Raw genomic sequence first — 22,307 nt, 5'->3', positions numbered from 1 at the left:
CATTTACATTTGTCTATAATTCCCCTGGGTATTGTATTCCTCACATGTATATATAAAGTGTAGTGAAGATATAATGAAGTTATAATGAAGTTTAATGAAGCTGTAATTAATCATATGGAAATCCTTCCACATAATTAAGCTTGGTATATATTGCAAGCTTAGATTCTGGGGAATATAAGTTATAATGTACATTTGACCAAACTTATACCTCTGATTTTTTGTGAATTTTCTTTTCTGAACATTTCAAAGATGCTGCAAAATTCAGGTTTCATAAATAGAAAAAAAAATGAAATAAAATTTCTTTTATTTTTTAATATAGGAAATAAAGAGCATAATTTTATCTTTCAAATGAAACAAAAATGACAAAAATCCATCAAGAACAACCGAAGATATAACAACAAAAAGAACAAAAACATTAAATGTACATGAGAAGGCATTTAAATTTTGCGCGACATTTTTAAAAGGCCCCAGCCCCATAGTCCCCGCTTTTGGTCACTTTACCACTTTTACTTTTCACTTTTTTCTCCTCTCGTTTCTTGTCTCTTCTTTCGAGGGCAGACTTATGAATATGGGTGTAGGGTTCTCCAAGAAGAGGAACAACAAATCCTTCTTTATAACCAACATTGTTGGATGCTGTCCTCTTCGTTTGTTTGTTTTTTTCCTTCTCGTTTCTTCATCTGGCACGCAAGGGCCTTCACTGTATTCTTCCTCCTTGCTCGCTGGCTTTTCGTCAATCTTGCCATGATTACCGCAAGAATTACAGTGAGGAATCAAAAATATGAAGCACGGTGAGAGCTTCAAAAGAACGTGACCTCACTTTGACGTTTGGATGGGTACTGATGCCCTGATGTGTGCTATTTCTGATCTATGCTTGTGGGAGGAGTTGCTAAATACCTCCATAAACACAATTCCGTAGCAAAAAACAAAATAGCTATAGAAAAAATTAACGCTATTCCAATATACAGAATATTTGATACGCAATGGGGTTGCCAGAGGTTGCCAATAATTTATCTATTTTATTCTGTATAAAAAGATAGAAACGAAATACAGCTCTATAACTTTGTAGGAGTGTTCCCAACATCATAGAGATTCTTTTTAAATGTTTTCCTAAAATTCGTTCATGTACCAGATTTTTTCGAATAATTGCCCCTGACGGACCCTTAATAAGATCAATGAAGGTGGCCTTTGACTACATGGACGAGGAAATGGTGAAGAAAATCCTAGTTACACTGATAAGACCAAAATTAGAGTATGCAGCAACACTGTGGTCACCCAGTACAAAAAAAAAAAAAAAAAAAAACATAAAGAAGCTAGAAAGAATTCAAAGATCACTAACAAAGATGGCACCAACACTCAGTATGCTGACATATGAACAACGATTAGAAAAACTAAACTTATTAACTCTGGATCAAAGAAGAGAAAGAGGCGATTTGATATGCATATATAGAATTATGAAAGGTATGGAAATCCTTGACAGGGATGATCTACTTAAATGGGACAATAGAAATACATGGGAACACAAGAAGAAACTCAAGAAGGACAGTTACAGAAGAGATCTGAAAAAGAATAGCTTTCCACATAGAGTGATAGATACATGGAGAAAATTAAAAGAGAAAACAATGAGTGCTATAACTATACACGACTTTAAAAAAGAACTGGATGCGGAGAGGTACAACTGCGGGTCCCTACAAGCATAGCTCTTCTCCCGCAAAATACAACTAGGTAAATGCATAGGCATCATCATATGGAAGAGCTAAGCAAAGAAGTCTTCCTATTGTGGGACAAGAAAAGACGGAGGACATGTAAGGAAACTGAAAAAGAAAAGTTATTTGAAAATGTTAAGAAATGCACTGGTTTTCTAAACAGATGTATTAATTTGTGGAAGATTTTATAAAGAAATATTGAACTCAAACAACATAAGTTTAATGCTAACTTAGAGCACAGAAATGGGACCCAGCAAGCATAGCTCATATCCAATATAGTACAATTAATTAAATACAATTAAGTCACACACACAGACTAACATCACATAAAATTTGAGCTCCCAAGAAATAAGCTAAAAGTGGAATGTCTCAACAATGTCAAATTAGCAGGATGCCTAGGTTGTGTTAGATGGGAAAGGAGTGCTAGCAGATATCTGAGATGGTTGAATTACAGCATAAATAGTGAGTCTTGAAGCAAAATGGAATAAAAGGATGACAGGCCAGAGAAGCCCAATGGTGGCAGTGTGTCGAGTCATAGTGTAAACACATACCCAGACCCATCTATCAGTGCAAGACTGAAGCATAACGTGAACTTCAGGTCACCTCTGGGTATGAAAAGATTTCTCTTAGACAGTGGCAACGAGGGATATTTTTTCTGGATTTATTGGGTATGAAAGAAAACTTTTTAGTAAGATTATAGACATAAGAGAGGGAGATGAGACTTATGAAGGAATCATGGAAACAAGAGACTAATGATTTATGGAGGACAAATTAAGAAATAAACAAAGATGTGAGTGACTTAAAAAAAGTAAATACTGAAGTAAAAGAAGAGGTAAATACACAAAAAAAAAAAAACTGGCCAAGTTAAAATGAGAAAATGAGAGGTTGAAAAGATAATAACACTAATAGTGAGACCATAAAGAGGTAAATGAACAGATAAAGGCAGTGACCATAAAAACTGGAAAAAACATAGGAGAGGATGATTTACAACAGCTCAGGAATAAATAGAGGAAAGACCAAGAAAATATAAAGTAATTTTTAAATAGTTCATCAACAAGTGCTGGAGAATGCTAAAGATGCAGTCATCAAAATAATTAAAGAAAAAGAAAATCTAGTAAGAGATACAGTAGACAAAAAAGTGCATAGTAGTATATGGTCTCCCTGAGAGATAAAGAGAAAGAATTGGCAAGAAAAGTTTTAAAAGTAGTACAAGATGAAGAGCAAAAAATAGAAAAGGAAATAAAGGAAGTGCACAGAATGGGCAAATATGCAGAAGGAAAAGGTCGACCCCTAAAGATCAAATTAAGATCACAAATAGCAGCGGAATAAATTCTAGAAAAAATAGGAAAATTAGCAAGAAGTGAACACTACAAATATATATGGATGAAAAGAGACCTGAATGATGAGGAAAGAGAGAGATAAGACATTAAGAAGTGAACTTAAAGAAAAAAATTAGAAAAGAATGGAGACCAAGAAAATGCAGTTCTATTGGAGAGTGTTAGACATGAGACTAAAAAAATGGTACATTCAAGAAAAAAAAATCAGAACAAGATGGAGGGAGTAGAAAATCAAAACTAGCTTATACCAGCATAGATTAATCCTAGGATTAAACAAACTAGATGATTACCTGTCAGAAGAAAAACTAGACATAATGGGAATTGTGGAGACAAAAATAAGGGGTCCACTATTACCAAGCAGTGTTGGACATGGATTATGTAATCACTGGCTTAGAAATAAAGAGGAGAAACAGGGTAGAGGAGTCATGTTCCTGGTTAAAAAAGATTAAATGTGATGAAAATTACAAATGGGGAGAATAGAGTGGAGATGATCACAATAAGAGTTGAAGATAGTAACGTGAAAAGCAGAAAGTTTGCATTGATTTATGTGCCCCCATGAACATGATCTTGCAGAGAGATTATTCCAAAATGTTAGATGATATGAGACTTCCATTAAATGAGATGCTGAAGGATGGAAGTAATGTGGTACTTATGGGAGATCTTAATTGCAAATAAATATGTCAGGAAAAGATGACAGTGAAAGGTGGAGAGGATCAATGGGGAAATGTATTACTCGACATGACTATAGAACATACAATGACACATTGGGTAAAAGAAAACACTAAATTTAGAAACAATGAAGAACCATCAAGAATAGATTTATTATATACATCAGAACCTGAACTTGTGGACAAAATTGAATATAAGATACCGATTGCAAAGAGTGACCGCATACTAATTGAGTTAGAATGAAAGGAGGAAATATATGTAGAAAGAAATGAGAAACACAAAAGGAAGATTAATGTATAATAAAGTGAACTTTGAGAAACTTAGTCAATTTTTTCTTAAAGCAAGCTGGGAAAAAATTCTACAAGGAAGAAACACAAGTGGAAGAAAAATGGATGACTGACGAAAATCTATAAAGGAGTGTATATTAAGTGGTGATTTAACAGAAGGTGCAGCGAAGCAAAAGATAGAAAAGATAAAGCTTGGAAAAGATGGAGAAAATACGAAAAAACCTAGATAGTGGCAAATATATATTAATCAAAGGAGTGAATATGTAAGAATACACAGAGAAGAAAAAAGAAACTATGAAAAAGACATAATAGAAAAATGTAAGGTTCAGCCCAAACTATTCTATAGATATGTAAATGGTAAACTAAAAAACAAACAGGAAATAGTGAAACTACACCAAGGAAATATGAAATACACAGAAGATACAGAAATGGCTGAATTCTTGAGCAAACACTTCAAGTAGGTTTTCACCAGAGAAAATATATGACATTGGAATGAAGGGAGAGAAGTGACCCCACCCCCATGAGGGAAATAATAGTACATACATACATATACCAAAGGCTTTTTCCCCCTTACATGGGGGGTAGCCAAAAAGAAAAAGTCATAGAAATCACTCCCACCTATTTCATTTCCCATATATTCTACTCCCCTCCACCCTTCTCCCTCCCTCCTATCTTGGCACCTCATGGATGACGGGTCATCCCTGCATCCTGTCCACTGCCCTGGGTCAGAATCAGTGTCGCGAGACACAGCACATCCACAGCAAGGCCGCTTCATAAATTTGGCGACCCCCCCCTCTCCATCCCCTCATGCAGGAAAGGAGAAGACAGGGAGAAATGGACCAAATAGTGAACCTTGATGTCAGGAAATTGCATGACCTGGATGGAATAGCAAACTGTATATTAAAAGAATGTAAAGAAGAACTAATAGGCAAAATATATAACATAATAAGTTGCTCACTCAAAGAAGGAAAAATACCAGAAGACTGGAAAAATGCTGATATCATACCAATTTATAAAGGAGGAAATAAGGAAGACCCAACAAATTACAGACTGGTTTCCCTTACAAGCACAGTAGCCAAAAATTGTGAAAAAATTATAAAAAGTAGATGGGTAAAACATCTGGAGGAGAACAATATACTAAATCTGAGACAATTCAGCTTTAGACAGGGAAGATCATATACCACAAATTTGATCTGTTTTAACTTAAGACTACTAGATATAATACAGAAAAGGGATGGATGGACCAATTGCACTTTCCTAGATCTACAAAAAGCTTTTGATAAAGTCCCACATAAAAAACTGTTAAGAAAACTGGAAGCCATAGGAGGGATACAAGGTAAACTACTGAAATGGATGGAGGACTTTCTGCATGGAAGAAAAATGAAGGTAGTGCTCAGAGATAAGAGTTCTACTTGGGAAGATGTAATTAATGGAGTTCCACAAGGATCAGTATTGGCTCCAATAATGTTTCTTATTTATATAAATGACATGGATGAGGGTGTGAAATGTTACATTAGCTTCTTTGTAAATGACACAAAACTGTTAAAGAAAGTGAATACTGAAATGGAGTGTGACTCCCTGCAGAGAGATCTGAACAGAGTTTAGGAATGGAGTTAGAAGGGGCAGGTGGAATTCAACATTAAGAAATGTAGCATAATGGAATTTGGAAAAAGTAAAAAAAGAATATGAGGACAATATAAGATTGGTGAAAAGGAAGTTAATAAAGTGGGATCTGAAAAAGACCTGGGAGTAATTATCACAAAGAATATTTCCCCTGACAAACATATAAGCAAAATTGTCAGTGAAACCTCTTACTTGCTAAGATCAATAAAATTGGCTTTTACTTACTTGGATGAAGAAATGGTAAAGAAAGTACTAGTCACATTGATAAGGCCAAAATTGGAGTATGCAGTGACATTATGGTCACCCAGTACTAAATACAAGGAAAATTGAGAGAATCTAGAGAGCAACTACAAAGATGGCCCCAACACTATCTAAACTGTCATGTGAAGACAGATTGTCAAAACCAGAATTACCAACTCTGGAACAAACAAGAGAAAGAGGTGACTTATTGACCATCTACAGAATTACTGTATAAGAGGTATAGAAGTCCTTGATAGAGAAGACTTACTAAATTGGGATAAGAGAAACACAAGAGGACATGGAAGGAAGCTCAAAAAAGGACAGTTATAGAAGAGACCTGAAAAAGAATAGCTATAGAAGAGACCTGAAAAAGAACAGCTTTCCCCACAGAGTGGTGGATGTATGGAACATACTAGACAAAACAATATTGTGTGCAAAAACAATACAAGAATTTAAGAGCAAATTAGATATGGCAAGATACAGAGATGGGACACCACAAGCGTAGCTCCCCTTCCTGTAAGATACTAGGTAAATACACACACAGGACACCACAAGCATAGCTCCCCTTCCTGTAAGATATAATTGGGTAAATACAGTGATACAAGTTCAAATCCCACCCAGGGCTGAAATCATTTGAGCATCGTTGCACTGCAAGCCGTTACTCCAACTCTCATGGGCAGGGAGTTGGGGTGTGTCAGGTCACAGCATTACCCATAGATCAGTCATACATTAGCTCCGAGTTCTCATATGGGAAGGAGCTGTCAATCATGGAGCAACAGGGAAGAGATAATATAGAAGGAATAGTCAAGAGTGTGAAAAAGAAAAAGAGAATCTCTTGTTAGAGATTTAATTGACAAGATTAGATGCATCTTACTCTTTGGCTGCCAAGAAGAGCACTTCACCTCATGGAAGTTGTGCCAAAAACAAGAGATACTAAAGATTAGGGAAATTACCTCAACTCTAGGGAAGGACTTAGATATAACATACCAGATTGATAGTATGTATAGGTTAGGTCAGTATAAGAGGAATGGTGTGCATCCAATGAAAATAAAGTTCAAGTTGCAAGCCGTGGCAAATGAAGTAATCAGCAAGTTTTGGAAGTTGCACAAGAGGAAAAGTTAAAAGATAGTTGGAATAGGAAAGATGCTAACAAAAAGGAACAGGCAGACACAAAAGCTTAAAGCAAAAAATTATAGGACAGAAGAAGAAATAATTTTTTTTTTTTTTTTTTTGGGGGGGGGGGCAAGTTGACAATCAGAATGTCAGAATGTAAGGAAATGCTTTCTAGAAAAACAGGAAGGTGGTATTGCAAATGAAACACTATAAGGAAACATGAAGGAGTGTATGCTAATATTTTTTGGTTAACTATCAACCAGGTTGGAAATAAATAATTACTTAAGGATAAATGAGCATGGTATTTTGTGTCTAGTGGAGACTGAACTCCCCAAGAAATTTTATCTACCATTGGGGAACAATAGACACACCTGGAAACAGGGCTGTGGAGTCGGAGTCATGTAGTCGGAGTCAGAAGCAATTACGGTGTTACTGGAGTCGGAGTCGGTAAAAATATATTGACTCCGACTCCAGTTAAATTTACACTTTATAAGGCCTTTGTTTAGTCTGTAGAGTTATGCATTGCACACTCCTTATAAGTAGATTATATAAAAAAACAACATAATTTTATAAAATGTGATAAATCTCATCGTCTTATCTTTGTGGTCATTCCACTATACCCCCAAAACGTCCTTGTGCAACTCTGGCTTTCAAATTCATACATAGACCAATAAACATCCAAAGTATTACTTGAATAAATTAAACACCTCAATTTTACATCTTCTGTTGACACACAGCCACGGGAGCTGTAATATTCCTGTCAAGTTCCATATGCATCGTTTCCATCACTCCATCAGTTTGGTGGTTTCTCCCACTGCTGTGTCACCAAACAGTAGGATAATTATGATTTCGACTGTAGACTAATGCAATACTACTATCTCTTTTTTCCTTTCCCCTTCTTTTTTCCCCTCAATACCCTTTAACAATGAATTATTGAAATAAGGATATTCAATGTTGAAAAAAAAAAGTTTCACATTTCAAACATGTTCATCTGTATCTTGTTTTGTACTCATATCGATAAGATCGGTTCCAGAACCAGAGTAATGTCCATCGCAATAATTGCATAGCAGTACCAGTATGTAGTTAAACCAAGAGGTACTTGTGTTAGTAATTTCGGTATATTAAGACAAAAGAAGGTATGAAAAGGACAATGATACCCAAAAAGTATGTATGATACATATACCTTTCAGTATCATACATGTTCAGCTGTAACACACGACCTTGTACCGTACTCGTATCAGTAAGGTTTATTTTCTCTATATTTACTGTTTCCTTTCAAGAAATTTGCCTAAACTTCTTTTATAAAGTATTTTCATTTTTTTTATTTTGTATTTGCAAAACTGTGTAAAAAAAAATCTTCCATTATATTTTTCTTTATTATTAGGTTTGTATATCCTTTACAAAGGTTATATTTCAACCTTTGTTATAAAGTACAGTATTTTTGTTTTTCAAAGGTACTTATCACTCATTTGCAAAGATATATATTATGCCAAATGTCTTACATTATAGAATCTTTTTTTTACTGAATTTTCTTCAATTTCAAAAAACATTCTCCACTTATAAAGTACTAATGAAGAGGTCAAACATAGGAAAGCCACACCATATATATTTATTCTTTGATATAAACCAGTTATAATGATATAAGTCTACTCAAGATTGGAGCATATGTGTGTTTAGGCTTTATAAAATATGTAGGCCATAATCAGTTAATTACATGAAGAGGAGTCGGAGTCGGAGGTGCCAAAAATAGAGTCGGAGTCAGAGTTGGAGTCGGAGTCGGAGTCGGAGGTTTGGTGTTCCGACTCCACAGCCCTGCCTGGAAAGAGACAGAGAAGATAAGGGTGGAGGGGTAACGTTTCTTGTGAGAAGTGACATAAAGGTGAAAAATGCAAATCGGACTGAAGACAAGTCTGAAGCATTCAACCTGAAAATTAGTACTAAAGGGCAGAATAAGATATACTTCATGGTGGCATCCCCCCCCACCACCACCAAGACAAGAGCTTGGAATGAAGCTGAATATCAGGAAATGTTATTTGACAGAGCTCTTTTCCTAAAGAGAACAATTTAACAAAGTAGTAATTTAGTCCTTATTGGAGAATTTAATTGCAGTGATGTCAATGGGGAGGAATAGGAAGCAAGTGGCAAAGCAGATTCCCAGACATGATTATATCTGTTACTAACCAAAGAACCAGACATCATCAACTCATTGAACTACCTTTGCAGTATAGAAAAAAATGACCATGTAACAATTGAATTTCAGCCAGAGGATGAAGAAATAGAGCTAAGGAATGAGTCACACAGGCAAGGAAGACTCAATCTTAGGAAAGCAGGTTACTTAGGGTTGAAAAAATTCTTTGAAACAAACTGGGAGGAATTCATGAATACCACGGGAATAAGGAGGAAATGGGAGACCTTTCCTAACATTTACAAATGGGAGTGAATAGACATGTGCCACAGAATAGGGAAGGAAGAAGCAGAAACAGGACTGGTTTAACAAAAAGCATGAGATTCCAAAAACATGCCAGGGATGTGGCTTGGGGAAAATGGAGGAAGAGAAGCAATAAAACAAAAGACACTTACAAGCAAGCTAGAAATGACTATACAAGAATCCGCAGTGAGGAGGGAAGCTATTTTGAAATAGGTGTAGTTTATAAATGCAAAGATGAACCAAAACTGTTTTACAGGTTTATTAATGGTAAATTGAGACACAGAGAAGTAATCACCAAGTTAATACTGTAGTGGGTAATGAAGTTTTTGGAGAGGCCTCAGCTCAGGCAGAAATAATGAATAAAGGCTTCTAATTGATCTTCACTAAAGAGAGTAATTTTTTAGAGGAAAGCGAGAGGAGCAAAAATCCAGGTGTAGAAGATTTAAGTGTAGAAGTAAGGGAAGTGCTCAATTTCCTGGGATCATTGGATGTGACAAAAGCTTCAGGACCTCATGGGATCTTCAACTAGATAATTAAAGAATGTAGGGAACAACTAGTGGACAAAATTCACAATCTTATTGCATGTTCATTGAAAGAAGGCATTGTGCTATTTGAATGGAAAAGGGCATATGTGGTCCTAGTTAACAAAGGCGAAAATAAGGAGACACCACTAAATTGTAAGCCAGTATCACTGACCAGCACAATAGTGAAAATATGTGAAAGGATTGTGTTAAGATCAATGGACCAGATATCTTGAAGAGATGAACATTCTGACAGACAGTCAGATTGGCTTCAGATCTGTAAGGTTGTGTGTGTTGAACTTTTTAAGCTTTTACTTGAGAGTGATTGATCCACCACAAGAGAGAGAGGGTTGGATGGACTGTGTGTACCTCAACCTACAGAATGCATTTCATAAAGTACCTCACAGTTGACTTTGTGGAAATTGGAGCATGTTGAATGACTGAGAGGAAAACTACTAGAATGGATGAAAGACTTTTTGAAGGAAAGATATATGAACAGTAGTAAAGGATAAGATGTCAACCAGGTCAATGCTTACACCAATAATGTTTCTTTTCTATGTCAGTGACATGATAGAAGGAACAAGCTCTGCCAACATATTTGCAGATAATGCAAAAATCCTGAGGAGACACTATTTTTGCATGGAGTCAAGAAAAGGAAATGAAGTTCACTACCAAAAAATGCAAAAGTGGCAAAAGTCCAACTTTAAACTATTCCTTGGGAAGTGAACCCATTACAAAAGCAAGAGAAGAGAAAGATTTGGGAGTGCTGATAAATGACAACCTGTCACTTGACAGACATATCAGAAGGATTGTGGGAGAGGTGTGTGTACTACTGCAGAAGATTAAAGTGGTGTTTCACTCTATTAATGAAGAGATGATGAAAAACTTATCAAGACCCAGATCCATCCAAGACTGGAATAAGTGTCAGTAGAATGGTCCTCACACAAAGTGAAAGATTGAGAGAATACAAAGGACAGTAACCAAACTGGTCCCCAGCCTGGTAAATAAACCATACGGGGAAAGACTATAAGCACCAAGTCTGCCAACTTTGAAAAATCAAGGAGAAAGAGGTGATATTATGAAAGTATTCAGGTCACTAAAGGGGACAGATTGTATTGACAGAAGAGATCTGATTAAAGATAGGAGGGCTTTAAGAAGTCATGGGAACAAATTGAGAAAGATTACATGTCTAAAAGATGTTAATAAATACAGCTTCTCATACTGTAGATGCATAAATATGTGGAATAGCTTAGGTGATATAGCCCAAGCTCAAACAATACATGAATTCAAATCTAAATATGATCATAGGAAATAAAGGATATAAAATATATATTAAGTTGGAACTGTACATGAATTTGAGGCTAGGTATGATAAAAATTGGAGAAAAGGAGATGGAACCCAACAAGCATTGCTCCTTTCCTGTAAACTACAATTAGGTAAATACACATTTCTTTAATTAAGTAGGCCTTTTTTTTTTTCTTTCTTTCTTATACTGCAGCTCTTTACCGACAGTGACTATCTGATCCCACATGAAATTTTAGCTCTCCATTCAGTGAAGAGAACCTTAGACTCGGGCAGAAACCTCTTCCTCTACGAGTTCCGACATGTTGGTGCCAGCTCCCTTGCCAACCTCTTCAATGCATCATCTGAAAAGAAATGTGAGTGTCAGAAGCCATTCTCTACTAAAATTTGCCTCGGTAGTGGTTTTATCATGAGATGAGTAGAAACAACTTTGCTGGTTTGTGTATGGATTCCGTGACATGCTCATGTCAGTTTCTAGGCTGCCTTCCTCATTTTGTCTTTGAAACTCAGTATACATACATATAGCAACACCTTTTCCCCCCTTACAAGAGAGGTAGCTAAGACAAAGGCGTAAATCCACTCCCACCCATTTCATCTCCACACTCACCACTCCTACTCACCACCCCTCCTTCCCTCTTTTCTTGGCTCCTTGTGGATGACAGGTCATCCTTGTATCTCTCCCACTGCCCTGGGTCAGAAGCAATGTATCAAGACACAGCACATCCAAAGCAAGGCTGCTTCATTTAATTGGTAAATCCCCCCTCTCTGCCCCCACATACAGAAAAAGAGAGGATGGGGAGAAATCCCTTCATACTGCATCAAAATATCATTCACACATACTCACTAACTCCCCCATCCCCCCACCCACTCACTTCCATGCATTACAGCCTCATCCATACACAACCATTCTCCACTCACCCCTGTCTTTTGTCTTCTCCCTTCCTTCCTCAACAGACATTCCCTTCTTTCCCAATACCCCTTTTACTCCATCCATCTCATCTTTGGTTGCCCCCGCATGTTCACTTCCTCCACCTCTGCCCTCCACACCTCTTTTACCAATCTTTCCTCACTCATTCTTTCCATATGTCCAAACCATCCTAATACTCTTTCATCAACCCTATCTCCCAAGTCCCCCACTCTCCTCCTCACCTTGTTTCTCAATCTAGTAACCCCTACCATACTTCTCAGGCATTTCATCTCAAACACATTTAAACTCTTTTCTCTCTTCCTCTCTTATATTCCATGTTTCTGCCCCATACAGTGCTGTTGGCACAATCACCCCTTCATACAATCCCCTCTTAGCATCCATTCCCAAATATCTATTTCTCATTACACTTTTTAATCCCCAAAGGCTACTAGTTTCTCTCAATTTATATTCTACCTCCACCACAGCTCCCTTTCCTGTCACATTTGCACCTAAATATCTAAAGCTATTCACCTCCTCCAGCCTCTCTCCCTTAATAGTCACTTCCAATTTACTGCCATCCTCTCCCCTTGTACATCTCATCACCTTACTTTTACCAACATTTATCTTCAATTTCCTTCTTTCACACACCTTCCTAAACTCCATCACTAACTTTCTTAATCCCCCCTCTGATCCTGCCACAAGTGCAATGACGTCAGCAAAAAATAACTAGTGTATTTCACACTTTTCTCCATTTTCATTAACCATCTCCAATCCTTTTACACCACCCCACCCATATATAAATTGAACAATTAAGGTAATATAACACATCCCTGGTGAAGTCTCACCTTTACCTCAAACCACTCACTCTTCATTTCTAATTCTAACACAGGCTCTACTACTCTCATGAAAACTTTCAACAGCTCTTAACAGCTTTCCTCCTATCCCATATATCTGCAAAATGTCCTACAGTGCCTTCCTGTCTACCCTGTCATAAGCCTTTTCCAAATCCATAAAATCCCAAAAAATATCCTTACCTTTTCCTTAAGCTTTCTCACATATTTGTCTTACCACAAAAATCTGATCTACACAACCCCTACCTGTCCTAAGCCCAAACTGTTCTTGACTAATTACTCCCTCTGTTCCTCTCCTAATCCTCTCAATCAAAACCCTCCCACAAGCCTTCCCATCTACACTCAACACACTGATCCCTCTGAAACTACTACACTCACACTTGTCCCCTTCTCCCTTGTAAAGTGGAACTATACAAGTATTCAGCCAGTATTCTGGCACTTTACTCTCTTTTAGACAGTCATTAAACAACCTCACCAAACAGTCTACCATCACTGTACCTCCCTTTTTGACACTCCATATGACACCCATCTAATCCAGGTGCCTTACCTGCTCTCATAATTTTAACAGCTGCATTCACCTCATCTTTCTTTATTTCTCCTCCATTTTCCTCATTCATCACTGTCATTTTTAATGCTTCCCATTGCAACAACCTTTCTCTCCCTATCCTCATGCACATTTTGCAAGTCCCTAAAATACTTTGCTTATCTTCTTCTTATTGCTGTCTCTTCCATTATCATCTCTCTTTCTGCACCTTTTACCTTTTCTTGTCTACTTGATTTGCCTCCTCTTCCTCTCTTAATTTCCTTCCAAAACATATTTTATTACTTTCAAAAACTTCTGTCATACTTTTACCCCATTTCACATCTGCTCTCCTCTTTGCCTTCTTTATCTCAAGCTTTACTTCTCTTTTATTTGTACCTCTCATATGATTCTCTTGTCCAGTATATCAGTATACTGTATACAGTTTACAGAAAATACGTATACTGTATATTATGCAAAGAAATCACAAAACACACGTGATAAACTATTTTTGCAGAAACCACCGGGAAATTAAAAAAACAGATACCGAACGTTTTCGTCTATTTAGACATTTTCAAAGGTACAAAAAAGCAATACAGAAAGAAACAATAAATACATAAGAAGACAAGGATACTCGGAGAGGTCCCATGTTACATTTTATCACACACAATTTTGTCAATAATAAAATTGTCCAATTTAAATAAACCCAAACTCAAGTTCATGTTATTTCCAACATTTCTTTTTATAAAACAAGATTCAATAATATTTCTTTCTATAATATTATTATAAGAAGTAATTATTTTAGAATTTCCCCCAGTCAATATTATGACCATAATCCCTTTGGTGGACAAATAATCCACTGGACACTTGATAAAACAAAAGTCAAAGCTAGGAAATGTTTTCTTAATACTTCGCAGGTCAAACCATTTAATTATAAAAATATGTTAACAATTCCGTACCACGAAAATTTGATCCATCTTCCTAGCATTTTTGAAAATTTTGGTATACAGATAGTATTCAAAAATAATAATAACATTAAGAGTCTGTTAATTAAAAATTCTCCAAGAAGTAAAGAAGGATATATTTATAATATACCATGTAAAAACTGTGATTTTATTTATATAGGCCAAACAGGCAAAGGCTTAGAAAAAAGAATAGGCCAACATAAATATAGTATTAGAACGGGGCAAGTGTCCAGTGGATTATTTGTCCACCAAAGGGATTATGGTCATAATATTGACTGGGGAAATTCTAAAATAATTACTTCTTGTAATAATATTATAGAAAGAAATATTATTGAATCTTGTTTTATAAAAAGAAATTTTGGAAATAACATGAACTTGAGTTTGGGTTTATTTAAATTGGACAATTTTATTATTGACAAAATTGTGTGTGATAAAATGTAACATGGGACCTCTCCGAGTATCCTTGTCTTCTTATGTATTTATTGTTTCTTTCTGTATTGCTTTTTTGTACCTTTGAAAATGTCTAAATAGACGAAAACGTTCGGTATCTGTTTTTTCAATTTCCCGGTGGTTTCTGCAATAATACTGTATATCATATATATATATATGTCAGAATTCCTTATTACTTCTGAGAAGGTCGTATTTTTGGTAATTTTCATTTCGTTCTTTGTCTATTAGCACCTTTACAGATAGAGTGTGGAAGAGATTTTGATGAAAAAATTTAAATGGTGGAGTATGACCCAAATAACACACCATTAGATTTCATTGGTGTTGATCCACATCACATTTTTTTTAAGGTATGTTTCATGCCAACCTTGGCAAATTACAATCTCAAGACTTTTTTTTTTCATGAAAGTGGCAGTTGCCGACAAGACTGACGAGTTAAACACCATATGAGGACGGAGCCTTTATTTGTACAACGTTTCGCTTATTACAGCTTTTTCAAGTACAAGTTGAGATACATATGCTTGAGATTAAATAAGGGGAAAGGAGGGAACGGGGAGAGAAAAGAAGGGGGGGAAGGAAGAGGAGGAGGAGGAGGGGGAGGAGAGGAGGAGGAGAAGGGGGGGATTGAACACTGGGAAAGGTTGAGAATGCTGGCCCAAACGTCCATGGGCGAAATGTTCACAAAGGGTGGTTTAAATATTTAAAATTTTGCTGGCCATGGGTATTAGGGGAATTATGTGGGGCGAGATGTTAAACATGCCCCTGTTTTGTTCAATAGTGTTCGTTCCTTGAATGATCGCTGCTTCTAAACACTTCCTGCGGATTTTGTCTGGTTCTCGTATCAGCAGCTCTGCATTCTTCCAGTCCATAAGATGGTTTTCCTTGTTTCTATGTGTCACACATGCATTGGTGGTGACATCATGCCTGACGTCGTAACGGTGTTCACGTATTCGTGTATTCAGGTCGCGTGACGTTGCTCCGATGTAAACTAATCACATCCTGAACATGGAATATGATAAACACCGGCTTTGGTGCCTGGTGTCTGGTTGTTGTGTATTATCGTCTTCGTGATGTCTTTTATCGTCCTGCTTGTCTGGCACACTACTTCCAAGTTGGTGGTTCCCTCCTTTCCCCTTATTTAATCTCAAGCATATGTATCTCAACTTGTACTTGAAAAAGCTGTAATAAACGAAACGTCATACAAATAAAGGTTCCGTCCTCATATGGTGTTTAACTCGTCAATCCCAAGACTGATGATGTTCATTTCTGGTTGGTGTGCCCAAATGCCTTAGTGAAGGAATGCATTCTGTAAATGCTTCTAGTTTCTAAAATATTTATCTTTTTACCTCCATGAGTGTGCACTGTTCTTTTTAAGTACAAATGTTCCATTTCTTCAAAGAATTGTTAATGATTGTCACTTTCCCAAGCTGTCCAAGCATATAAAGACAATGGTTTTGACCACAGGTAAGCATCTCCTGGCATAGAATCCTCATTGTTCATAAAATTTCAGTTGAATACAAACATTGACAGGGATAATCAGGAAGCCTCCTGTTTCTTGAACTTGGAATCTATGCCTCCATGTCAGCTGGCAAAATTTCCTGGACCCTCTCATAGATCTCCCTGAAAATATTGTACTTCTTTCATTGTTATGTAACAATGGAACTTGTTCTATCATCAACAAATATGTGGAAGTGGTGAGCAATTGCCACGTGTCTGATTTTCTTGTGTGTAAAAATAATGGCAGACTGTTGTCAGCTAGATATGTGTACAGCTAACCACCTAAGGTGGACAATGTTGCTGTGACCTGACCACTAGTAGACATACCATTCACCACTGATATTACCACTGCCTGATCTCCTAACCTCTGCCAATAAAAAGGGTAGTAATCTTCTTGTGAAAAGGAAAGAATATTACAGACACCCACACCGAGAGCCCCACTGAGGTTTACCCCAGCCCCTACATAACAACCTTGTTGGATTTGATTAAGCCAGGTTGCAAGCTCACCTTCACCACATAGATAAAAGAATTCACTCCCTCACACTCCCATCCACCATGGAGCCCAACAAGGAGACACTAAGCATTTGGTATCTATCCTTAACTCAACAGTCTCATGGCTCTTAGGAAAGTATGCATGCCCACCTTCCTGAATAATACAACTAGGTAAATACTGGTGAGAGATAGCCTTGGATCCTGTGATGTTGGCTCAGGCAATAGCTACTTGACTCTGAATCAAAAGTTCCAGTCATGTAACTGCCAATTTGCCTGTCAAGCCAGGAGGGGACACCCGTCTTGCCCTGAATCAGTGACCAAAGAAATGAGTTGTAGTACCAAAACAGCATTGGCCTGGCAGTGGGCATCAGTTGCCCTAGGTTGTTTGGAGGATGTGGAGCATCTTGTGCAGCACTATCCTACATTTGTTGGGCTGAACAGGCAACTATGGCATAAGATGCATCCTAATTTTGCAAGGGAAAAGCTCTGTTTTACCATATTAATTGAATTTCATTTCAAAACTGTTTCATCATATTAATTGAAAGTGATTTCAAAGGTTTCAAGAAGTGTGGAAGATAGAAGTGGATGGAGTGAGCAGGAGGGTGCAACTGAGGATGAGATGGATGGATGGGGTAAAAGGGGCATTGAGAAAGAGGGGGATGTCTGTAGAGGAAAGAAAGGAGATGACAAGATAGGGATGAGTGAAGAATGGTCTTGTATGGATGATGGGAGTGGGTGTGGGATAGGTGGGGTTAGGGAGTGGTTATATTTGATTGATATTTTGACGCAGCCTGAAGAGGTTTCACGCTGTCTTCTCTTTTTCTGCCTGAGGGGAGGGAAAGGGTGGTTTGCTGATTAAATGAAGCGGCCTTGCTGTGTATGTGCTGTGTCTTGCTGCATTGCTTCTGCCCCAGGGCAATGGGTGAGGTGCAGGGATGACACATCATCCAGGAGGAGCCAAGAAAAAAGGGAGGAAGGGGTGGTGAATGGGAGTAGAGTGGGTGGGAGTGGAATTATGCCTGTTGACTTTACAAAGGATTACAAAGGCGGAGCATGCCGACAGGAGACCTTTTGATCCATATCTAGGTCGGATGCGAAAAAAAATCATATTAATAATAAAATAATAAATAAAAAACTATGATAATGTAAATAACAAATAAAATACATAAATAAATGCATAGGTATAGTTAAATAATAAACAAACAGGTAAATAGTAAATAATAATAAATTGACATATAACTAATAATAAATGAAAATCAGACAGACAAACGATAACAAAACAAAAACAAATAATATAAGATAAATCATAATCATTACAGCATCTTACTTAGGTATTTATCTAAATGATTCTTAAAGCTTCGAACTGAACTACATTGCACTACCTGTGCAGGAAGTTTATTCCATTCATTAACTACACGGTTGGCAAAGTTGTTTCTACCTACTTCCAAATTGAATCTATTTCCGGACAGTTTGAGACCATTGTTTCTTGTCTGATTCTCATTCAATGTAAAAATTTTGTCACTTTTGATGTTGTCAATTCCCTTTAGAATTTTAAAGACCTGCATCAAGTCACCTCTGAGTCTACGCTTTTTTAGGGAAAACAGATTCATATGTTTTAGTCGATTTTCGTATGATTTATTTTTGATATTTGGAATCAGTTTTGTGGCTCGCCGTTGTACTTTTTCCAGTCTGTCAATGTCTTTAATGAGATTCGGTGACCATACGGAAACAGCATATTCCAAATGTGGACAAACTAACGATTTATATAGCTTATTAATGAGTGATGGACTTTTGAAATCAAAAGATCGCGCAATCAGTCCTAGAATCTTATTTACTTTCTCAGAGGCTGAAATACACTGCTTGGATGATTTGAGGTCGTTACTGATAATTACGCCGAGATCTTTTTCACTATCCACTTTTGTTAACGACTCCCTCTCTTATAAGGAAAAAGCCCTTGGTATATGTATGTATGGTTTCAAAGTGGTTTTGTAGATAAATACATATGATTGTATGCATGTACATATACATATACCAAGGGCTTTTTCCCCCTTAAAAGGGAGGTAGCCAAAGTCAAAAGGTATAATTCCACTCCCACCCATTTCATCCCCACCCACTCCACTCCCATCCACCCCCTCCCTCCCCCCTTTTTTCTTAGCTCCTCCTAGATGATGGGTCATTCTTGCATCTCACCCATTGCCCTGGGTCAGAAGCAATGCAGCAAGACACAGTAAGGCTGCTTCATTTAATCGGCAGCCCCCCTCTCCATCCTCTCATGCAGAAAAAGGGAAGACAGAGAGAAATCCCTTCGGACTGCATCAAAATATAATTCACACATAACGACTCCCTCATCTTGCCCTATCCCCCACCCACTCCCTTCCATGTATCACAGAATCATCCATACACAACCATTCTCCATTAACCCCTATCTTCTGCCCTCGCCCTTCCTTCCTCAATACTCCTTTTACCCCATTCATCCATCTCATCCTTGGTTGCCCCCTCCTGTTCACTTCCTCCACCTCTGCCTTCCACACTTCTTTTACTAATCTCTCTTCATTCATTCTTTCCATGTGTCCAAACCATCTCAATACTCTTTCATCAACCCTATCACCCAACTCCTACTCTTCCCCTGTTCTCCTCATCTCCTCATTTTTCTCTCTATCCTGCCTAGTAACCCGTATCATACTTCTCAGACATTTTATACATGTAAATACAAATAATGTAATAAAGTCTTTGTTGCTTACTTCACACTGATGGTTGTAGGCTGGTTGGCCAGTCAGTTGAGTTTCTTTGCCAGTCCCTTCAATACTGTTCTGTTAGGAACTGTCAATTTCACTTTCTCAAAGTCTTACTCCTCTCTTTGAGTCATTTCCTTAATCTGTGTTTTATCATTCCAAACAAAAAAGTACCTACAGGACAGAAAATCATTGTATTACACATTTCATCTTTTGTCTTCCACAGATGCCAACCATGGAGATGACCTCTTCTACCTCTTTAACTTGGCAATTAGACTCCAACAGAAAGATGACTTAAAGATGCGTGATGTCATGCTCAAAACCTGGGTAAACTTTGCTTCCACAGGGTATGATGTTCAAGTGCAAACACACTCACACTTGTACTTATTCCTATTTTCAAAATTTGTATTTGCCTATCCTATTTCTTTCATCATATAAAGCTATGCTAGCATGTTAATGTGGGTAATTCAAATATATAAATCCCAGCTGATGATAAGAAATACTTAGTTGAAATGTATTTAGGCATTGTTTGCCAATGAATTATCCATATTAAATTAGTTATATTCATATTTAATTGTTAATATATGCAGAACCATCTTGGATACATATATATGAGATTTAGTTAAGTTGCCTGAGCTGAAAAGTAGAGGCAAATAGTTGATTAAGTGTTTTCACTCTACCTAATGGAAGAATGTTTCATTCTATAAAACTATTCATTAAGATGAATTTATTATCTGAAAGGGATCATCATAAGTAAACCAGAACAAGATTTATGAAGACACCAAGCACAGGTTGAATAAAGATGTATCTTGATACATTTATTTTTGCCTGTGACTGAAGGTTCTTCAAGGAAGAGTAAAATTTTAAAGTTCTGAAATTTTCTTTAGCAATCCAACACCAGATGAATCACTCGGGTTCAAGTGGCACCCTGCTAGCATGTCATCCTTGCAGCGCCTCATCCTTCTGCCCAGGCCCTTCATGGCATGTGATCGTAATCATGAGGTAACATTTGAACTGACAACAAAAGTATAGTATCTATTTAACATGAATGGTTTCCATAGTAGCCTAACATAAACTTGTAAAATTCTTCTATCATCAAAGTTTGCACATTAAGGTCCTTTTCTGGTGTACATACAAATTATTGTCTTACCTTATAAGAAAGAAGAAGCCCTTGGTATATAGGTAGATAGACATATCTAGGAGAGTTGTCACTGATATTACATATACATGGTCTTGGATTATGTGCTGGACTCATGATCAACAGTGAAAACCCTCTCAGATAAGAACTTAGAGCTGATATATAGACCAATCTTTGAGCAATGTTGTGACCTTACACACACACACCTCATCCCCTTGCTCAAGGAGGAAAATAATGGATTACAGTATTAGTGAAGGATGCTTGCTAGCCAAGTGGATTAGGGCATCACTACTTGTGATGGAGGTTAAAGTGATGTCAGTTCAAGCCCTGCCACTGGTGAGTTGAACTAAGGGCATGGTTCATTAAATTCAGCTCTACAAAGTTCCCTGTAGGAGGAACTGTTCAAGCCTCCTGATAGTGGGGAATTTAGTGATGTAAAATTGAATCAGTATTAGTGAAGCTTTTAAGCCCTGAACAAGACTCAGTCTCAGATCTACATCATTGTGAGCCTTCAATACTAACCTCTACACCGGCAAACTATATGTATATTTACCTAGTTGTATTTTACGGGAAGGGGAGCTATGCTCGTGAGGTCCCGTCTTCATATCTTATTTTATCTAGACTGTTTTTAAATTCATGTATTGTTTTTGCACACACCACTTTCTCATCTAACTTGTTCCAAATATCTATTACTCTGTGGGGAAAGCTGTTCTTTTTCAGGTCTCTTTTATAACTGTCTTTCTTGATTTTCTTTCTGTGTCCTCTTGTATATCTACTATCCCATTTTATTAGATCCTCTCTATCAATAGTTTCTATGCCTTTCATGAGAAATAAGGAAGGATGAAGTGAAGGCAGTTGTTAAGATGGTGAAAGCAGGTAAGGCACCTGGTCTGGATGGATGCCATGCAGAATGTCTAAAAAAAAAAGGAGGTACAGTGATGGTGGACTGGCTGGTGAGGTTATTTAATGTTTGCTGGAGAGAGGGTAGAGTGCCAGAGGACTGGAGGAGTGCCTGTATAGTTCCACTTTACAAGAGAAAAGGGGACAAGTGTATGTGTAGTAGTTTCAGAGGGATTAGCTTTTTAAGTGTAGTTGGGAAGGCTTATGGGAGGATCTTGATTGAGAGGATTAGGAGAGGAACAGAGGGAGTAATTGGTGAGGAACTGTGTGGATTTAGGACGGGTAGAGGTTGTGTAGATCAGATTTTTGTGCTAAGACAGATATGTGAGAAAGCTATAGGTAAGGGGAAGGATGTTTTCTGGGCTTTTATGGATCTGGAAAAGGCTTAAGACAGGGTAGACAGGAAAGCACTGTGGGAGGTTTCGCGGATATATGGGATAGGAGGAAAGCTTCTAGGAGCTGTCAAGAGTTTTTACAACAGTAGTAGAGCATGTGTCAGGATTAGAAATGGAGAGAGTGAGTGGTTCGAGGTAAAGGTGGGATTTCGTCAAGGATGCCTTATGTCTCCCTGGCTGTTCAACTTATACATGGATGGGGTGGTGCGAGAGGTAAATGCAAGGGTGGTGGGTCAGGGA

General features: G+C 37.4%; 1 protein-coding gene across 1 annotated transcript in view; it reads left to right on the top strand.

Annotated features, from left to right (window-relative positions):
• LOC143032231 (pyrethroid hydrolase Ces2a-like) overlaps positions 1-22,307 on the top strand; it is a 261,996-nt gene that overhangs the window by 190,479 nt on the left and 49,210 nt on the right. Inside the window, exons 8-10 of the mRNA XM_076196699.1 lie at positions 11,420-11,579; positions 19,861-19,981; positions 20,522-20,636. Of these exons, the coding sequence (XP_076052814.1) occupies positions 11,420-11,579; positions 19,861-19,981; positions 20,522-20,636 (396 nt within the window). The remainder of the gene's footprint in view (positions 1-11,419; positions 11,580-19,860; positions 19,982-20,521; positions 20,637-22,307) is intronic.

This window comes from Oratosquilla oratoria, chromosome 13, assembly GCF_046742065.1.
Source record: "Oratosquilla oratoria isolate Oo_2021 chromosome 13, ASM4674206v1, whole genome shotgun sequence".
In the NCBI taxonomy this organism is placed as follows: domain Eukaryota; kingdom Metazoa; phylum Arthropoda; class Malacostraca; order Stomatopoda; family Squillidae; genus Oratosquilla; species Oratosquilla oratoria.
Note: the sequence above shows the minus strand (reverse complement) of the source record. Positions and strands in the feature narration are given on the sequence as shown.